Raw genomic sequence first — 20336 nt, forward strand, 5'->3', positions numbered from 1 at the left:
GTAAATAAGAATTTGTTCTTTTTTCAAATCAAATCAAATTTTATTTCTTAACTGACTTTCCTGGTTAAATTAAATACATAAATATCAGCATGTCTGTACCTTTCTGTAGGATGTGTTTGCCTATCTTTTATTCAGTCCCAAATGGCACCCTATTCCCTAGTGTACTAGTTTTCTCCAGAGCCCTGTGGGCCTTGGTCAGAAGTAGTGCACTGTAAAGGGAAACGTTTATGGACTCGCACCATGCCTGTTTCTTAATCTGTGTCATAATGTTGGTTTGATGTAGGATAACAACGACGGCTGCCTGTATGATGGACCTGAGGAGATACCCACTGGACGAACAGAACTGTACTCTGGAGATAGAGAGCTGTGAGTAAACTAGATATCAAACCAAATCAAATTATTAAATTACATACACATATTTAGCAGATGTTATTGCAGGTGTAGGGAAATGCTGGTGTTCCTAGCTCCAACAGTGCAGTAATATCTAACAATACACAACAATACACACAAGATGGAAGTAATATAATGAAATTAAGAAATATATAAATATTAGGACAAGCAATGTCGGAGTCCGGTGTATAAAAAAAAAATATATATGTGATGTACAGACACTATACTATATATTCTATCCACATACTGTCCATATCTGTAGGATCGAATAGTACATTTCCAGCTATAGTTGAATAGGATGAGCATTGACTATAATACAGTATATACATATGAAATGAGTAAAACAGTATGTAAACATTATTAAAGTGACCAGTGATTCCATGTCTATGTACATAAGGCAGCAGCCTCTAAGGTGCAGGGTTGAGTAACCGGGTGGTAGAGTCTAACTCGAAGGATATACTGCTTTGTCAAGACAAGGCCCAAATCCCCATCATCAGTGTGAGAAAAAGACGGAGGAAAAGCGGGAGGAGGGCGGGTGCAAGGATTTCGCCGACGAATAGGTAAACCACCACTACCCTCCGTACTATTGGCCAACGTGCTGCCAATCATTGGAAAACAAACTGGACGATCTACGACTAAGACTATTCTACCAACGGAACATTAAAAACTGTCATATCTTATGTTTCACAGAGACGTGGCTGAACGACGACACAGACAATATAGAGCTGGCTGGCTTCTCCATGCATCGGCAGGACAGAGAAGCTACATCTGTTAAGACGAGGGGCAGGGGGGTGTGTCTATTTGTCAATAACTGCTGGTGCGAGAGTACCTCATAATAAGCTGTAGACCACACTATCTACCAAGAGAGTTCTCATCTATATTATTCGTAGCCATCTATTTACCACCACAAACCGATGCTGGCACTAAGACCACATTCAACCAACTCTATAAGGCCATAAGCCAGCAATAAACTGCTCATCCAGATATGGCACTCCTAGTGGCCGGGGACGTTAATGCAGGGAAACTTAAATCCATTTGACCTAATTTCTACCAGTATGTTACATGTGCAACCAGAGGGGGAAAAACTCTAGACCACCTTTACTCCACACACAGAGACGCATACAAAGCTCTCCCTCAACCTCCATTTGGCAAATCTAACCATACTTCTATCCTCCGGATTCCTGCTTACAAGCAAAAACTAAAGCAGGAAGTACCAGTGACTCACTCAATACAGAAGTGGTCAGATGACCCAGATGATAAACTACAGGACTGTTTTCCTGCACAGACTGGAATATGTTCCCGGATCCATCCAATTGCATGCCAGTCACCGGCTTCATAAATAAGTGCATCAACGACGTTGTCCCCACAGTGACTGTACGTACATTTCCCAACCAGAAGTCATGGATTACAAGCAACATCCGCACCAAGCTAAAGGCTAGAGCGGCAGGTAGCCTAGTGGTTAGAGCATTGGGCCAGTAACTGAAAGTTTGCTGACTCGAATCCCCAAGCTTATAACCCGCTATGCCCTCAGACAAATCATCAAACAGGCAAAAGGGAAACCCAGTGATGTGAGCCTACCAGACTAGCTAAGTGCCTTTTATGCTCGCTTCGAGGCAAGCAACACTGAAGCATGTATGAGAGCACCAACTGTTCCGGATGACTGTGTGATCACACTCTCTGTGTGAGCAAGACCTTTTAAATAGGTCAACATTCACAAAGCTGCGGGACCAGACAAATTACCAGGACATGTACTCAAAGCATGCATGGACCAACTGGCAAGTGTCTTCACTGACATTTTCAACCTCTCCCTGACTGAGTCTATAGTACTTACATGTTTCAAATAGACCATCTCGGTGCCCAAGAAAGCGAAGGTAACCTGCCTAAATGATTACCGCCCCGTAGCACTCACATCGGTAGCCATGAGGTGCGTTGAAAGGCTGGTCATGGCTCACAGCAACACCATCATGCCGGAAACCCTCAACCCACTCCAATTTGCATACTGTCCCAACAGGTCCACAGATAACAAAATCTCAATTGCACTCCACACTGCCCTTTCCCACCTGGACAAAAGAAACACCTGTGTGAGAATGCTGTTCATTGACTACAGCTCTGCGTTATGGTGCCCACAAAGCACCATTGTGCCCACAAAGCTCATCACGAAGCTAAGGACCCTGGGACTGAACACCTCCCTCTGCAACTGGATCCTGGACTTCCTGACTGGCTGCCCCCAGTGGTAAAGGTAGGCAGCAACACATCTGCCACGCTGATCCTCAACACTGGGGCCCTTCAAGGGTGCGTGCTCAGTCCCCTCCTACTCCCTGTTCACCCATGGCTGCATGGCCAAGCACGACTCCAACACCATCATTAAGTTTGCTGATGACACAACAGTTGTAGGCCTGATCACTGACAACGATGAGACAGCCTATAGGGAGGAGGTCAGAAACCTTGCAGTGTGGTGCCAGGAGAGCAACCTATCCCTCAACTTGAACAAGACAAAGGAGCTGATCGTGGAATACAGGAAAAGGAGGGCCGAACAGGCCCCCATTAACATCGACAGGGCTATAGTAGAGCGTGCCGAGAGTTTCAAGTTCTTTGGTGTCCACATCACCAACAAACTATTATGCTCCAAACACACCAAGACAGTCGTGAAGAGGGCACGACAACACCTATTCCCCCTCAGGAGACTGAAAAGATTTGGCATGGGTCCCCAGATCTTCAAAAAGTTCTACAGCTGCATCATTGAGAGCATATCGACTGGCTGCATCACCGCCTGGTATGGCAACTGCTCTGCATCTGACCGTAAGGCTCTACAGAGTGCCATCACTGGGTCCAAGCTTCCTGCCATCCAGGACCTCTATACCAGGCGGTGTCAGAGGAAGGCCCTAAAAATTGCCAAAGACTCCAGTCACCCAAGTCATAGACTGTTCTCTCTGCTACCGCACGGCAAGCGGTACCAGAGCACCAAGTCTAGGACCAAAAGGCTCCTTAACAGCTTCTACCCCCAAGCCATAAGACTGGTGAACAATTAATAAAATGGCCACCCAGACTATTTACACATTGACCCCTCCCCCCCTCTTTGTTTTTACACCATCATGCCGGAAACCCTAGACCCATTCCAATTTGGGGGTGGGTCCAATTTGCGTTCTTGAATGTTCCAAATAGAAATTCCCTTTTAATAGAGTCAATGTTATTTCTTATTCAACAAGTCAGAGAGGCATTTTTGTGTTACTACTCGCTGTTTATTATCTATTCATAGTAACTTCACGATTAACTCGCTACCGGTACCACCTGTAAATAGCCTTGTTATTGTTATGTACATTTCTTGTGTTACTCATTTTTGTATAATTTTTTTTATCACTTTAGTTGAATTAGTAAATATTTTATTATGAACTGCGCTGTTGGCCTGTAAGTAAGCATTTCATGGTCTACACCTGTTGTTGGCTGTTTAACAGTCTGAAATGTAAGCTGTTTTTCAGTCTCTCGGTCCCATCTTTGATGCACCTGTACTGACCTTGCCTTCTGGATGATAGTGGTGTGAACAGGCAGTGGCTCGGGTGGCTGAGGTCCTTGATGATCTTTTTGCCCTTCCTGTGACATCCAGTGCTGTAGGTGTCCTGAAGGGCAGGTAGTGTGCAGTTGCCATACCAGTCGGTGATAGAGTCCTCTGAAGAGGAGATCGATAGAGTGGACTCTGTACTTTATCCATGATGTCTCCTAACTCATCAGTACATGTCTCCCCATAAAACTGCTGAAGGCCACTTATGAACAGCTGTAAACAGCGTATCTGTTGTTCTGCCTACCAATGAGACTGGAAACACTGTCAGGCTATGTCCAAAATGGCACCCTATTCCCTATATAGTGCACTACTTTAGACCAGACCCCTATTCCCTATATAGTGCACTACTTTAGACCAGACCCCTATTCCCTATATAGTACACTACTTTAGACCAGAACCCTATTCCCTATATAGTACACTACTTTAGACCATACCCCTATTCCCTATATATTACACTACTTTAGACCAGAACCCTATTCCCTATATAGTGCACTACATTAGACCAGAACCCTATTCCCTATATATTACACTACTTTAGACCAGAACCCTATTCCCTATATAGTGCACTACTTTAGACCAGAACCCTATTCCCTATATAGTGCACTACTTTAGACCAGACCCCTATTCCCTATATAGTACACTACTTTAGACCAGAACCCTATACCCTATATAGTACACTACTTTAGACCAGAACCCTATTCCCTATATAGTGCACTACTTTAGACCAGAACCCTATTCCCTATATAGTGCACTACTTTAGACCAGAACCCTATTCCCTATATAGTGCACTACTTTAGACCAGAACCCTATTCCCTATATAGTGCACTACTTTAGACCAGACCCCTATTCCCTATATAGTACACTACTTTAGACCAGAACCCTATACCCTATATAGTACACTACTTTAGACCAGAACCCTATTCCCTATATAGTGCACTACTTTAGACCAGAGCCCTATTCCCTATATAGTGTACTACTTTTGATCTGGAATAGGGTGCCATTGGGGACACAAACGTTGTCAGCTAGACATCAGGCTAATAGTAGATTTACGTCAGCCTCATGTAACTATCTATTACCCACGAGCCTCTGCTCTTTCTGTGAATCACAGGACTTCATCATACTCTGTTATCACGAGCCACAAATATCACTTAGCCTGAATGCTAATGAAATAGATGAGTCATCTTAATGTGTCAACTAAATTAATGAAAAGCTAGTGTAAGTTAGTGCTTTAGTGTGTTGGCTTGGGTTACATAACCTATATTTTACTTTAAATAAAAATAAATAAATCATTCGCACCTATTTAGTAGTTCGCTGCATTCAATAGCGGGGATAACCTACAATACGTTATTTCTCGTCAGACTCGCATAGTTAACCTGATTCAACTATGATTTCTATGATGGTGAGTAATGTGCTGAGTATGGCGCATGCCTGTGTGTTTCTGTGTGACAGATGGCTACACCACAGATGACATCGAGTTCTACTGGAAAGGGGGGGAGAATGCTGTGACAGGAGTGACGCGCATCGAGCTGCCTCAGTTCTCCATCGTGGACTACAAACTGGTTTCCAGGAACGTGGTCTTTTCCACAGGTACAGTAACGGCCATGGAGAGCCATGATTAGGGTTTACAGAAAACGTAGGTCTGGGGTCCTGTAGTGTAGTGGTTCTGTGATCCAGTATAATAGTCCTGGTGATCCAATCAGGAGTGTAGTGGTTCTGTGATCCAGTATAATAGTTATTGTCTGGGGTCCTGTAGTGTAGTGGTTCTGTGATCCTCCAGTGTACTGTGAGTATAATAGTTATTTCTGGGGTCCTGTAAACCTGTTAATAATAGTTAGTGGTTCTGTGATCCAGTATAATAGTTATTGTCTGGGGTCCTGTAGTGTAGTGGTTCTGTGATCCAGTATAATAGTTATTGTCTATTGTGGTTCTGGGTATAATAGTTATTGTCTGGGGTCCTGTAGTGTAGTGGTTCTGTGATCCAGTATAATAGTTATTGTCTGGGGTCCTGTAGTGTAGTGGTTCTGTGATCCAGTATAATAGTTAATAGTGGTTCTGTGATCCAGTATAATAGTTATTGTCTGGGGTCCTGTAGTGTAGTGGTTCTGTGATCCAGTATAATAGTTATTGTCTGGGGTCCTGTAGTGTAGTGGTTCTGTGATCCAGTATAATAGTTATTGTCTGGGGTCCTGTAGTGTAGTGGTTCTGTGATCCAGTATAATAGTTATTGTCTGGGGTCTGTGATCCAGTATAATAGTTATTGTCTGGGGTCCTGTAGTGTAGTGGTCTGTGATCCAGTATAATAGTTATTGTCTGGGGTCCTGTAGTGTAGTGGTTCTGTGATCCAGTATAATAGTTATTGTCTGGGGTCCTGTAGTGTAGTGGTTCTGTGATCCAGTATAATAGTTATTGTCTGGGGTCCTGTAGTGTAGTGGTTCTGTGATCCAGTATAATAGTTATTGTCTGGGGTCCTGTAGTGTAGTGGTTCTGTGATCCAGTATAATATCCAGTATATTTATTGTCTGGGGTCCTGTAGTGTAGTGGTTCTGTGATCCAGTGTAATGGTTATCTGTGATCCAGTGTAGTGGTTCTGTGATAATAGTTATTGTCTGGGGTCCTGTAGTGTAGTGGTTCTGTGATCCAGTATAATAGTTATTGTCTGGGGTCCTGTAGTGTAGTGGTTCTGTGATCCAGTATAATAGTTAGTCTGGGGTCCTGTAGTGGTTCTGTGATCCAGTGGGGTCTGTGATGGTTCTGTGATCCAGTATAATAGTTATTGTCTGGGGTCCTGTAGTGTAGTGGTTCTGTGATCCAGTGTTATTGTCTGGGGTCCTGTAGTGTAGTGGTTCTGTGATCCAGTATAATAGTTATTGTCTGGGGTCCTGTAGTGTAGTGGTTCTGTGTGTAGTGGTTCTGTGATCCAGTATAATAGTTATTGTCTGGGGTCCTGTAGTGTAGTGGTTCTGTGATCCAGTATAATAGTTATTGTCTGGGGTCCTGTAGTGTAGTGGTTCTGTGATCCAGTATAATAGTTATTGTCTGGGGTTGTAGTGTAGTGGTTCTGTGATCCAGTATAATAGTTATTGTCTGGGGTCCTGTAGTGTAGTGGTTCTGTGATCCAGTATAATAGTTATTGTCTGGGGTCCTGTAGTGTAGTGGTTCTGTGATCCAGTATAATAGTTATTGTCTGGGGTAGTGTAGTGGTTCTGTGATCCAGTATAATAGTATTGTCTGGGGTCCTGTAGTGTTGTTTCTGTGATCCAGTATAATAGTTATTGTCTGGGGTCCTGTAGTGTAGTGGTTCTGTGATCCAGTATAATAGTTATTGTCTGGGGTCCTGTAGTGTAGTGGTTCTGTGATCCAGTATAATAGTTATTGTCTGGGGTCCTGTAGTGTAGTGGTTCTGTGATCCAGTAATAGTTATTGTCTGGGTTATGTGTGGTTCTGTGATCCAGGTTATTGTCTGGGGTCCTGTAGTGTAGTGGTTCTGTCCAGTATCCAGTATAATAATAGTTATTGTCTGGGGTCCTGTAGTGTAGTGGTTCTGTGATCCAGTATAATAGTTATTGTCTGGGGTCCTGTAGTGTAGTGGTTCTGTGATCCAGTATAATAGTTATTGTCTGGGGTCCTGTAGTGTAGTGGTTCTGTGATCCAGTATAATAGTTATTGTCTGGTTATTGTCTGGGGTCCTGTAGTGTAGTGGTTCTGTGATCCAGTATAATAGTTATTGTCTGGGGTCCTGTAGTGTAGTGGTTCTGTGATCCAGTATAATATCCAGTTAATAGTTATTGTCTGGGGTCTGTGATCTATAATAGTTAGTCTGTAGTGGTGGTTCTGTGATCCAGTATAATAGTTATTGTCTGGGGTCCTGTAGTGTAGTGGTTCTGTGATCCAGTATAATAGTTATTGTCTGGGGTCCTGTAGTGTAGTGGTTCTGTGATCCAGTGTAGTGTAGTGGTTCTGTGATCCAGTATAATAGTTATTGTCTGATCCAGTATAATAGTTATTGTCTGGGGTCCTGTAGTGTAGTGGTTCTGTGATCCAGTATAATAGTTATTGTCTGGGGTCCTGTAGTGTAGTGGTTCTGTGATCCAGTATAATAGTTATTGTCTGGGGTCCTGTAGTGTAGTGGTTCTGTGAGTGTTATTGTCTCTGTGATCTGTGATCCAGTATAATAGTTATTGTCTGGGGTCCTGTAGTGTAGTGGTTCTGTGATCCAGTATAATAGTTATTGTCTGGGGTCCTGTAGTGTAGTGGTTCTGTGATCCAGTATAATAGTTATTGTCCCTGTAGTGTATGGTTCTGTGATCCAGTATAATAGTTATTGTCTGGGGTCCTGTAGTGTAGTGGTTCTGTGATCCAGTATAATAGTTATTGTCTGGGGTCCTGTAGTGTAGTGGTTCTGTGATCCAGTATAATAGTTATTGTCTGATCCAGTATAATAGTTATTGTCTGGGGTCCTGTAGTGTAGTGGTTCCAGTTATTAGTGTAGTGGTTCTGTGAGTATAATAGTTAGTCTGGGGTAGTGTGGTTCTGTGATCCAGTATAATAGTTATTGTCTGGGGTCCTGTAGTATCCAGTATAATAGTTATTGTCTAGTGTAGTGGTTCTGTCTACTCTATTACTGAAGCTATAGCCTACTGTCTACTCTATTACTGAAGCTATAGCCTACTGTCTACTCTATTACTGAAGCTATAGCCTACTGTCTACTCTATTACTGAAGCTATAGCCTACTGTCTACTCTATTACTGAAGCTATAGCCTACTGTCTACTCTATTACTGAAGCTATAGCCTACTGTCTACTCTATTACTGAAGCTATAGACTACTGTCTACTCTATTACTGAAGCTATAGCCTACTGTCTACTCTATTACTGAAGCTATAGACTACTGTCTAAGCTATAGCTATTACTGAAGCTATAGCCTACTGTCTACTCTATTACTGAAGCTATAGACTACTGTCTACTCTATTACTGAAGCTATAGCCTACTGTCTACTCTATTACTGAAGCTATAGACTACTGTCCATTCTGAGTATTTGATGAATGTATTTGCAATTTTGATGGTATAATATAGTTTTGATGAACTTATTTAAGTTTTGAGAAGGCAACTCCATTTTGGAAATGCATTGACTGTTTAGCAAAAGGCCAGAGAGTTCTTTGTCTAGTGCACTCTGTTTTGAAAATCGATTGTTCCAGAAAATGATTGTACGCGATTGAGAAACTGTAATGTCATCGAAGCATAAACATTTATTATTATTATTATACTGAGAAATGTAAATTTCCATTTCCATTGTGGTCTCAATACTAAGTTGCGAACAAATCATTTGGACTTTGGTCCAGGCTTGCTTGTTACCATGGTGACACAAACTCCTCCATGCTGCCGTTGCTATGGGAACGTGAAACAAGCCACAAAATAAGATAGGCCTATCACTGTGTTTGTGCCGCTTGAGCTAAGCAGCAGTACTGTCACCTTTTTCCATCTTCTCCCACTTTTTTACTACGTTGTGTTCCTATAGACAGGTGCCTACCCAAGACTCCAGGTAGTACAGTCTCGTCCAGTCCATTCTGTATGTCTGTCTTGAAATAAGACGCAATGTTGTTTTCCCTACAGGTGCCTACCCACGTCTGTCTCTGAGCTTCAAGCTAAAGAGGAACATCGGCTACTTCATCCTGCAGACGTACATGCCCTCCATCCTGATCACCATCCTGTCCTGGGTCTCCTTCTGGATCAACTACGACGCCTCCGCTGCCAGAGTGGCTTTAGGTACTGCCTTTAAAACTGACCTCTGATCTGGAGAGAGAGAGAGCGAGACCGGGATAGTGTGACTGTCCCCTCTGAGCCAGTGCATTGGGACACAGAATGCCAGGGGGGTGCTGTGGGGTTATTTAAGATACACTTTGAAGAGGTAGGGTTTCAGATGTTTTAGGAAGATGGGCAGGGACTCTGCTGTCCTAGCTTCAGGGGGAACCTGGTTCCACCAGAACAGAGTGCTTGGGTTGGGGTGTAGGGTTTGATCATAGCCTGAAGGTAGGGAAGGGCAGTTTCTCTTGCTGCTCCGTAGGTAAACACCATGGTGTTGTAGTGGATGTGAGTTTCGACTGGAAGCCAGGTGCAGAGAATGAGGCTGGAGCGAGAGGGATTGAGACAGGGTAAGCAGGTGTGGAGGCTGAGGCTGGAGCGAGAGGGGTTGAGACAGGGTAAGCAGGTGTGGAGGCCGAGACTGGAGCGAGAGGGATTGAGACAGGGTAAGCAGGTCCGGAGGCCGAGACTGGAGCGAGAGGGGTTGAGACAGCGTAAGCAGGTCCGGAGGCTGAGGCTGGAGCGAGAGGGGTTGAGACAGGGTAAGCAGGTGTGGAGGCTGAGGCTGGAGTGAGAGGGGTTGAGACAGGGTAAGCAGGTCCGGAGGCCGAGACTGGAGCGAGAGGGGTTGAGACAGGGTAAGCAGGTCCGGAGGCCGAGACTGGAGCGAGAGGGGTTGAGACAGCGTAAGCAGGTCCGGAGGCTGAGGCTGGAGCGAGAGGGGTTGAGACAGGGTAAGCAGGTCCGGAGGCTGAGGCTGGAGTGAGAGGGGTTGAGACAGGGTAAGCAGGTCCGGAGGGGAATCCAAGGGAGTAGTAGAGTGGGGATTCCAGGACAGAGTAGCAGGATGATGAGACGTGGGACTGGAGACGGGGACCAGAGTCAGAGCGGGCAGAACTGTAGCGGAGAGGAAAACCGTATCAGGCAAGGAAAACAGGCATAACAGGATAACAGGATCTGAATAGTAACAAACGGCTAGAAACGCAGACTGACTGAGCAGAGATTACGATCTGGCAGTGTGGAAGTGGCAGGACTGAGTATTTGTAGAGGTCTTGGTTATGGAACAGGTTGCAGCTGGTGGGGATCTGCTCTGACTCCAGCACACCTGTCTCCAACCACACAATCACACAGAGAGGGAGAGGGAGAGAGAGAGCACTGGGGGAGTGGCGGCAGGTAAAGGAGACACAGGATGAGCAGTAGAGGGCGTGGCAGGAGCAGATGTAACATAGAGCGAAGAGAATAGGCCAAGAACCGAGTCCTGGGGGACACCAGTAGTGAGACTACGTGGTGCAGTCATAGATCCTCTCCATGTCACCTGGTAGGAGCGGCCTGCCAATAGGATGCAATCCAATAGTGTGTAGAGCCTGAGACGCCTAGCCCTGAGAGGGTGGAGGGGAGGATCACATAGAGCCTGAGACACCCAGCCCTGAGAGGGTGGAGGGGAGGATCTCATAGAGCCTGAGACACCTAGCCCTGAGAGGGTGGAGAGGAGGATCTGATAGAGCCTGAGACACCTAGCCCTGAGAGGGTGGAGGGGATGATCTCATAGAGCCTGAGACACCCAGCCCTGAGAGGGTGGAGGGGAGGATCTCATAGAGCCTGAGACACCTAGCCCTGAGAGGGTGGAGAGGAGGATCTGATAGAGCCTGAGAGGGTGGAGAGGGGGATCTGATGGTTCACGGGGTCGAAGGCAGCGGCTGGATCTAGGAGGATGAGAACAGAGGAGAGAGAGTCAGCTTTGGCAGAGTCTCCATGACACAGAGAAGAGCAGTCTCAGTTGAGTGAACCATCTTGAGGAGGAGGTCAGAGACCTGGCCTTCTGGTGCCAGGACAACAACCTCTCCCTCAACGTGATCAAGACTAAGGAGAAGATTGTGGACTACAGGAAAAGGAGGACCGAACACTCCCCCATTCTCATCAACGGGGCTGTAGTGGAGCAGGTTGAGAGCTTCAAGTTCCTTGGTGTCCACATCACCAACAAAATATAATGGTCCAAGCACACCAAGACAGTTGTGAAGAGGACACGACAAAACCTATTCCCCCTCGGGAGACTGAAAAGATTTGGCATGGGTCCTCAGATACACAAAAGGTTCTACAGTTGCACCATTGAGAGCATCCTGACCGGTTGCATCACCGCCTGGTATGGCAATTGCTCTGCATCTGACCGTAAGGCTCTACAGGGCCAAGCTTCCTTCCATCCAGGACCTCTATACCAGGCGGTGTCAGAGGAAGGCCCTAAAAATTGTCAAAGACTACAGCCACCCCAGTCATAGACTGTTCTCTCTGCTACCGCATGGCAAGCGGTACCGGAGCGCCAAGTCTAGGTCCAAAAGGCTTCTTAACAGCTTCGACCCACAAGCCATAAGACTCCTGACCATCTAATCAGACTATTTCCCCCCCGACCCTCTTTTGCGCCGCTGCTATTCTCTTTTATTATTTATGCATAGTCACTTTAATAACTCTACCCACATGTACATATTACTTCAATTACCTCAACTAACCAGTGCCCCCGCACATTGACTCTGTACCGTTACCCCCTGTATATAGTCTTCACATTGACTCTGTACCGGTACCCCCTGTATATAGCCTCCACATTGACTCTGTCCCGGTACCCCCTGTATATAGCCTCCACATTGACTCTTTACTGTTACCCCCAAGATATAGCCTTCACATTGACTCTGTACCGGTACCCCCTGTATATAGCCTCCACATTGACTCTGTACCAGTACCCCCTGTATATAGTCTCCACATTGACTCTGTACTGGTACCCCCAAGATATAGCCTTCACATTGACTCTGTACCGGTACCCCCTGTATATAGCCTACACATTGACTCTGTCTGTACCAGTACCCCTGTATATACTCTGTCTCCATATAGTCATTGACTCTGTACTGGTACCCCCAAGATATAGCCTTCACATTGACTCTGTACCGGTACCCCCTGTATATAGCCTACACATTGACTCTGTACCGGTACCCACTGTATATAGTCTACACATTGACTCTGTACCGTAACACCCTGTATATAGTCTCCACATTGACTCTGTACCGGTACCCCCTGTATATAGCCTCCACATTGACTCTGTACCGGTACCCCCTGTATATAGCCTCCACATTGACTCTGTACCGGTACCCCTGTATATAGCCTCCACATTGACTCTGTACCGTAACACCCTGTATATAGCCTCCACATTGACTCTGTACCGGTACCCCCAAGATATAGCCTCCACATTGACTCTGTACCGGTACCCCCTGTATATAGCCTCCACATTGACTCTGTCCCGGTACCCCCTGTATATAGCCTCCACATTGACTCTGTACAGGTACCCCCAAGATATAGCCTTCACATTGACTCAGTACCGGTACCCCCAAGATATAGCCTTCACATTGACTCAGTACCGGTACCCCCTGTAAATAGCCTCCACATTGACTCTGTACCATAACACCCTGTATATAGCCTCCACATTGACTCTGTACCGGTACCCACTGTAATATAGCCTCCACATTGACTCTGTACCGGTACCCCCTGTATATAGCCTCCACATTGACTCTGTACTGGTACCCCCTGTATATAGCCTCCACATTGACTCTGTACCGTAATACCCTGTATATTATTATCAATATTATCAAATGCACAGTGCTCCTTGGGATGTTTAAAGCTTGGGAAATCTTTTTGTATCCAAATCCGGCATTAAACTTCTTCACAACAGTATCTCGGACCTGCCTGGTGTGTTCCTTGTTCTTCATGATGCTCTCTGCGCTTTTAACGGACCTCTGAGACTATCACAGTGCAGGTGCATTTATACGGAGACTTGATTACACACAGGTGGATTGTATTTATCATCATTAGTCATTTAGGTCAACATTGGATCATTCAGAGATCCTCACTGAACTTCTGGAGAGAGTTTGCCTCACTGAAAGTAAAGGGGCTGAATAATTTTGCACGCCCAATTTTTCAGTTTTTGATTTGTTAAAAAAGTTTGAAATATACAATAAATGTCGTTCCACTTCATGATTGTGTCCCACTTGTTGTTGATTCTTCACAAAAAAATACAGTTTTATATCTTTATGTTTGAAGCCTGAAATGTCGCAAAGTTCAAGGGGGCCGAATACTTTCGCAAGGCACTGTATGAGACTGGGAGGTGGGAGGCATTCTAGGCTACTGCATTTCAATTATATTGATTTTCTTTTGATTAACAATAAGCTTCAAACGTTTAGAAATAGCTTTTCGTTGATGCCATTACTCTCAAAGTTACTGTTAGTTTAGTTTGTGTTCTGTCCTCTGTTTACTTCGTGTGAATAGATCATTCTAATTCTAAAGCTGAAGTTTGATTACCTTATTAGATTACTATAATGACTGGTCAACCAAATAACAAACTTTACTACCTGGAATGTAAAAGGGCTCAATCACCCTGTTAAGAGAAACAAAATCTTTGCTCACCTTATTTGAAAGGCTCGACTTAGAACCCACTTGTGTAAATATTATCATTTCCAGATAAATAGGATCTGGGTATTGGCCATCTATACTGACCAAGTTTGTTAGATTTAGTTTTGTCAATAAACCCCAATATCCCAGAGGTGGAGCAAATCAGATATTTTCTTATAGGTGGGCGAACTCCGCTCTTGTGCCATGATTCCTATTGTTTCAAACCAAGGAACTTTCCGCTCCAGGTATCACCACGGTGTTGACCTTGACCACCATCAACACCCATCTGAGAGAGACGCTCCCTAAGATCCCCTACGTCAAGGCCATAGACATGTACCTGATGGGCTGCTTCGTGTTTGTCTTCCTGGCTCTGCTGGAGTACGCCTTCGTCAACTACGTCTTCTTCGGACGGGGCCATCGGATGCAGAAGAAGTTGGCAGAGAAGGTCAACAATGACAGGGCGGCCAAGTTCGACGGCAACAGGGTAACGTTTACCCCCTCAGAAATGGTCAGTAGGTTTCTTTTTTATTATTCTGTAATTGGACATCTTGGATTGCTAACTGTGGGTCCCTGTTTTATCTACAGTACATTTTCAGTCACATAACAACGGACAGAGATTGAGACTAATTGTACTCAACGATATGTTGATTGTTCAAATCAAATTTTATTGGTCACATGCGACGAATACAACAGGTGTAGACTTTACCGTGAAATGCTTACTTACGAACCCATTCCCAACAATGCTGAGTTTAAAAAATATATACATGCTTTCTCAATCAAAACTAAATCAAAACATTGTTTTCTGGGGGACTCTTCCCATTGACCTCCACAGACCTGTAAGTACTAGTACACTATACACAGCATTAGGAGGGCCCTCGGTGAAAGGATGATATTGCCACTAAGGTAAACTGACATATAGCATCATAGAGATGAAAGTAACATTGATAAGTCCAGACGTGGATCTTCACAGTAACAGTGTTAGAGTCAGTTCAGTATTAAGTTCCTATATTCAGTTATTCTTCTCTAGGAGAGTGCTGTCAAATGGATGGACATCAATCAGATTCACATGCAGTGGTAGATTCCGTTACAGCATCTAGGTATGAATTCCAAATGGAAACCTATTCCGTATATAGTGCACGAGCTGACAAGGTAAAAATCTGTTGTTTTGACCCTGAGCAAGGAAGTTAACCCACTGTTCGCCACTGTTCCCCGGGTGCCGAAGACGAGGATGTCCATTAAGGCAGCCCCCCTCCCCCGGCACCTCTTTGATTCAGAGGGGTTGGGTTAAATGCGGAAGACACATTTCAGTTGAATGCATTCAGTTGTATCCCCCTTCCCTTATTTTTGACCACAGCCCAATGAGCCCTGGTCAAGAGTTGTGCACTATATAGAGGCTAATGTGCCATTTGGGATTAATTCCTAGCATTCTCCAACACTTTCAACATACCTAGTATTCTCCAACACTTTCAACACACCTAGTATTCTCCAACACCTTCAACATACAGCATACAGCATTAGTATTCTGGCTGCCCTGGTCCAGTATTCATTATTATATGTCTGAAACTGAGGTCCAGTATTCATTATTGGATGTCTGGCTTAACTCGGCTTGAAAATCTATGGCAAGTCTTGAAAATGGCTGTCTAGCAATAATCAACAACCAACTAGACACTATTTCATCCTGGAACTTAAAAGGTCGGAGGTCATCTGACTTTGTCCTAAAGAGCAGGAACCTGGACTTCACCAAATAAATTAGAAGTACAGACATTGTCATCCTACAAGAAACCTGGTATAGAGGAGACGGACCCACTTGGTTACCGAGACCTGGTAGTCCCATCCACCAACCTACTAAGTGTGAAACAGGGAAGAGATGCAGATGGTATGATAACTCGGTATAAAGCAGCCCTAACCCACTCTATTAAATTAGTCAAAACAGGAACATTTTACATCTGGTTAGAAATAAATAAATAAATAATGTCAACCCGAGAAAAATGTCCTCTTGAGTGCTACCTATACCTCCCCCCCACTAGAATCCCCATACTTTAACGAAGACAGCTTCTCCATCCTGGAGGGGGAAATCAATCATTTCCAGACCCAGGGACATATACTAGTCTGTGGTGACCTAAATGCCAGAACCGGACATGAACCTGACACCTTCAGCACACAGGGGGACAAACACCTACCTGGAGGTGACAGCCTTCCCTCCCCTGTATGCACCCCTAGACACAACTACGACAACAACAAAAACAGGTCACAACTGCTGCATGTCTGTCGCATGCTGGTTCTGTACATAGTGGGATAGTAGGCTTCGAGGGGACCAAGTTGTTTACGTTCCCCTCTTTGTCACAATCAGCAAACAGTGTCTCTGGAACTTATTTGTGTACTTATTCCTTGCAGTGTTCTTTTTTATATATATATCCAAGGGGAAGTGGGATGATCTCTACACAGGAGGGAGACATGGCGCCTCAGAGGCCCCTGCATTTGGGTGGGGGAGGCTGTGACGCTCTGCTGCCATTGTTGAGATCAAGGGGCTTTCATATCTCTCACTTCACATCTTGTGCAAATTGTCGTTGCAGCCGCAATGCCCGTCCTGTCCTAGCAATCTTGGTAGCTTAGTAGCCTTACCTTAGCCTGAGGTCTGTATATAACATAATATTTACAGATGATTTTACTTTTTGGATTCAGAAGTAGGTTCAGACTGAACTCACTCGGTTTTGTGTTGGTAGTTATCTCCAGGTTTCTGCTTTTGCAGGTTTTGGTTTGTAAGGGGAAAAAATCTGGATAGTCCTTCCAAGTAATCTGGTTCAAAATAAGGTTTTAGGTTTGAAATTTAGATTTGGAGTGAAGTTTTTGATGTAGAGGTTATATATAAAAAAAAATCCAAGTTTTCAAAGTTGATAATTTAATTTAAATAATTATTTTTTTTGCAGAAAAGTTCAGAAGCCCATGAGCTCATGACCTCTCTTCTCTTGCTGTCCTTTCCTCTGATAGGTTGACTCTCAGGGCAACATCCTCCTGACTACCCTGGAGATCCACAACCAAGTTGGCGCCGGCAATGAGATCACAACCAGCATCACCGAGACAACCACACGGAACTCCACCTCCATGATATTCAACCAATCAGGCCTCCAGTACCGAAAACCGAGTGCTCTGAGTGGCCGGGAAAGAAACGCCCATGCTCACGTGAAGAAGACACGGCTACGCAGGCGGTCCTCTCAATTCATAATCAAAATCCCCAACCTGACGGACGTGAACTCCATCGATAGATGGTCACGGGTTGTCTTCCCCTTCACCTTTACCCTCTTCAACTTCATCTACTGGCTTTACTACGTGAACTAGTGGTCTTCAAGCCTCTCCCCAGGGACCCCCCAGCCGTTCATCTACTGGCTTTACTACGTGAACTAGTGGTCTTCAAGCCTCTCCCCAGGGACCCCCAGCCGTTCATCTACTGGCTTTACGACGTGAACTAGTGGTTCTCAAGCCTCTCCTCAGGGACCCCCAGCCGTTAAATTTTAGAACCACTGAACTAAGTAACAGAAGGGATTTTCACTCCTTAAACTTCTGTTGTTTCTCTAAAGAGTAAAGAAACCCATCTGTATTCGGAGGACATATAGCTACGCAGTCCATACTGAGTGCAGAGAGACACTAGAACAACACTGAGTTGTGGGGTCTCCTGAACTGTACGTTTAGACGAGCAGAGACAGACGCTTTGTGGAAATTCTATCCTTCTGAACACTCCTCTGTACAAACCAGAGGGGGACACAGTAAATGGTATGGGGTTTTCAGAAGCGTTATTTACTTTGATTTATGCCAATTATTGTGACTCTACCCCTTATTTTAGTGTGAGAAATTCATTGAGCTAAAACTCATTATAAACTGAATGGGAAATTAATTCAGTGTGCTATTTATCATAGCCCGTTATAAACTGAATGAGAAATTAATTCAGTGTGCTATTTATCATAGTAGCCCATTATAAACTGAATTAGAAATTAATTCAGTGTGCTATTTATCATGGTAGCCCATTATAAACTGAATGAGAAATGAATTCACTGTGCTATTTATCATAGTAGCCCGTTATAAACTGAATGAGAAATTAATTCTATGTGCTATTTATCATAGTAGCCCGTTATAAACTGAATGAGAAATGAATTCACTGTGCTATTTATCATAGTAGCCCATTATAAACTGAATGAGAAATGAATTCACTGTGCTATTTATCATAGTAGCCCGTTATAAACTGAATGAGAAATGAATTCACTGTGCTATTTATCATAGTAGCCTGTTATAAACTGAATGAGAAATTAATTCACTGTGCTATTTATCATAGTAGCCCGTTATAAACTGAATGAGAAATGAATTCTATGTGCTATTTATCATAGTAGCCCATTATAAACTGAAAGAGAAATGAATTCAGTGTGCTATTTATCATAGTAGCCCATTATAAACTGAAAGAGAAATGAATTCAGTGTGCTATTTATCATAGTAGCCCGTTATAAACTGAAAGAGAAATGAAATGCACAGCCTTTGAGTCAGGATATGTCTGGTTTATCTGTTGGGATATTACCATTCCAGTCATGTCTATGTTCTATGGACTGTCAGAACAAGATGCACTGCATAGGGTTGCATATGAGCTGAATATTATAGTCATGAATAACCATGACTAGTCATGTACTGAATCACTTTTGGATACTAATTCCATTGGCTTGGGTCTGACTATTCTGCAAACGATTTATTTAAAAAATATATATATAAGTGCTGAAGTAACCTCTATGTAATCTTGATCTATATTTCACTGTACATTGGAGGCAACGTAATGTCAACTCTGCTCTCACCAACCCACACCTCAGTATTACTGTAGTTCATAGGTCACGCCTAACATCCACACTGCCAAGATAAGCATGTCATGGAACCCGAATCATCCATTTTTATTCATTAAACCAGACTTACTTTTATTCATTTGACAAGAATCAATCTAAGTCATTTACCTTCCCTGAGTGAAAATATGTTTTCTGATCACAAGAAAACGTGTGTTTCCGATCTGCTGTCATGCAATTCTGAATCAAGGCTTTGCTGTGGGCCTTACATGTGTTGGCAATACAGTAGGCTGACCTTCGTCTGACCTAAACTGTACCCACATCTTTATGAATAGTCTAATGAATGATGTTATTTTTTACAATGTACATACATACCGTAGCCATAGAAAACACAACTCAGGTTCTGAATGGAAAAGTTCCTTATCACAATACACATGATCTATTGTCTGATTGTGTTATTACACATTATTCCCATACATTTCCCTATGATTGGTTTGTAATGCAGCCATACTATATACTACACATGACTACTACCTTATGTTTCTCAGTGAAGTATCCTGTCCTTTAAGACCTCAGAGAACTGACACTGGGGGTTCTGCTCATACACACTACAACAACATCCCTCTGGTCGAAGACAGACATTACACATTAGAGGCTCTGTATAGGGAATAGGGTGCTGTTTGAGATGCAGACAGACTTTACACTAGACCACCCTACAGAGAGTCTAGACCCCCCCTACTGAGTCTAGACCCCCCTACAGAGAGTCTAGACCCCCCTACAGAGAGTCTAGACCCCCCTACAGTCTAGACCCCCCTACAGAGAGTCTAGACCCCCCCTACAGTCTAGACCCCCCTACAGAGAGTCTAGACCCCCCTAAAGACTCTAGACCCTGAAGCAGAGTCTAGACCTCCCTACAGAGAGTCTAGACCCCCCTACAGAGAGTCTAGACCCCCTACAGAGAGTCTGTACCCCCTACAGAGAGTCTATGACCCCCCTACAGAGAGTCTAGACCCCCTACAGAGAGTCTATACCCCCCTACAGAGAGTCTATACCCCCTACAGAGGGTCTAGATCCCCCTACAGTCTAGACCCACCTACAGAGAGTCTAGACCCCCCCTACAGTCTAGACCCCCCTACAGAGAGTCTAGACCCCCCTACAGAGAGTCTAGACCCCCCTAAAGACTCTAGACCCTGAAGCAGAGAGTCTAGACCCCCCTACAGAGAGTCTAGACCCCCCTAAAGACTCTAGACCCTGAAGCAGAGAGTCTATACCCCCCTACAGAGAGTCTATACCCCCTACAGAGAGTCTAGACCCCCCTACAGAGAGTCTAGACCCCCCCCTACAGAGAGTCTAGACCC

At 44.3% G+C, this 20336-nt stretch overlaps 1 protein-coding gene across 1 annotated transcript; it reads left to right on the forward strand.

Moving 5' to 3' along the window:
• Nucleotides 1-287: 287 nt before the first annotated feature.
• On the forward strand, nt 288-19962 carry gabrb3 (gamma-aminobutyric acid type A receptor subunit beta3). Its single transcript, XM_064952701.1, has 5 exons — nt 288-366; nt 5396-5533; nt 9554-9706; nt 14413-14675; nt 17156-19962. The coding sequence occupies exons 1-5, from the start codon at nt 306-308 to the stop codon at nt 17501-17503; spliced, it is 963 nt and encodes a 320-aa protein (XP_064808773.1). The 5' UTR covers nt 288-305; the 3' UTR covers nt 17504-19962.
• Nucleotides 19963-20336: the final 374 nt, after the last annotated feature.

Source organism: Oncorhynchus masou, chromosome 31, assembly GCF_036934945.1.
Source record: "Oncorhynchus masou masou isolate Uvic2021 chromosome 31, UVic_Omas_1.1, whole genome shotgun sequence".
Taxonomy (NCBI): Eukaryota; Metazoa; Chordata; class Actinopteri; order Salmoniformes; family Salmonidae; genus Oncorhynchus; species Oncorhynchus masou.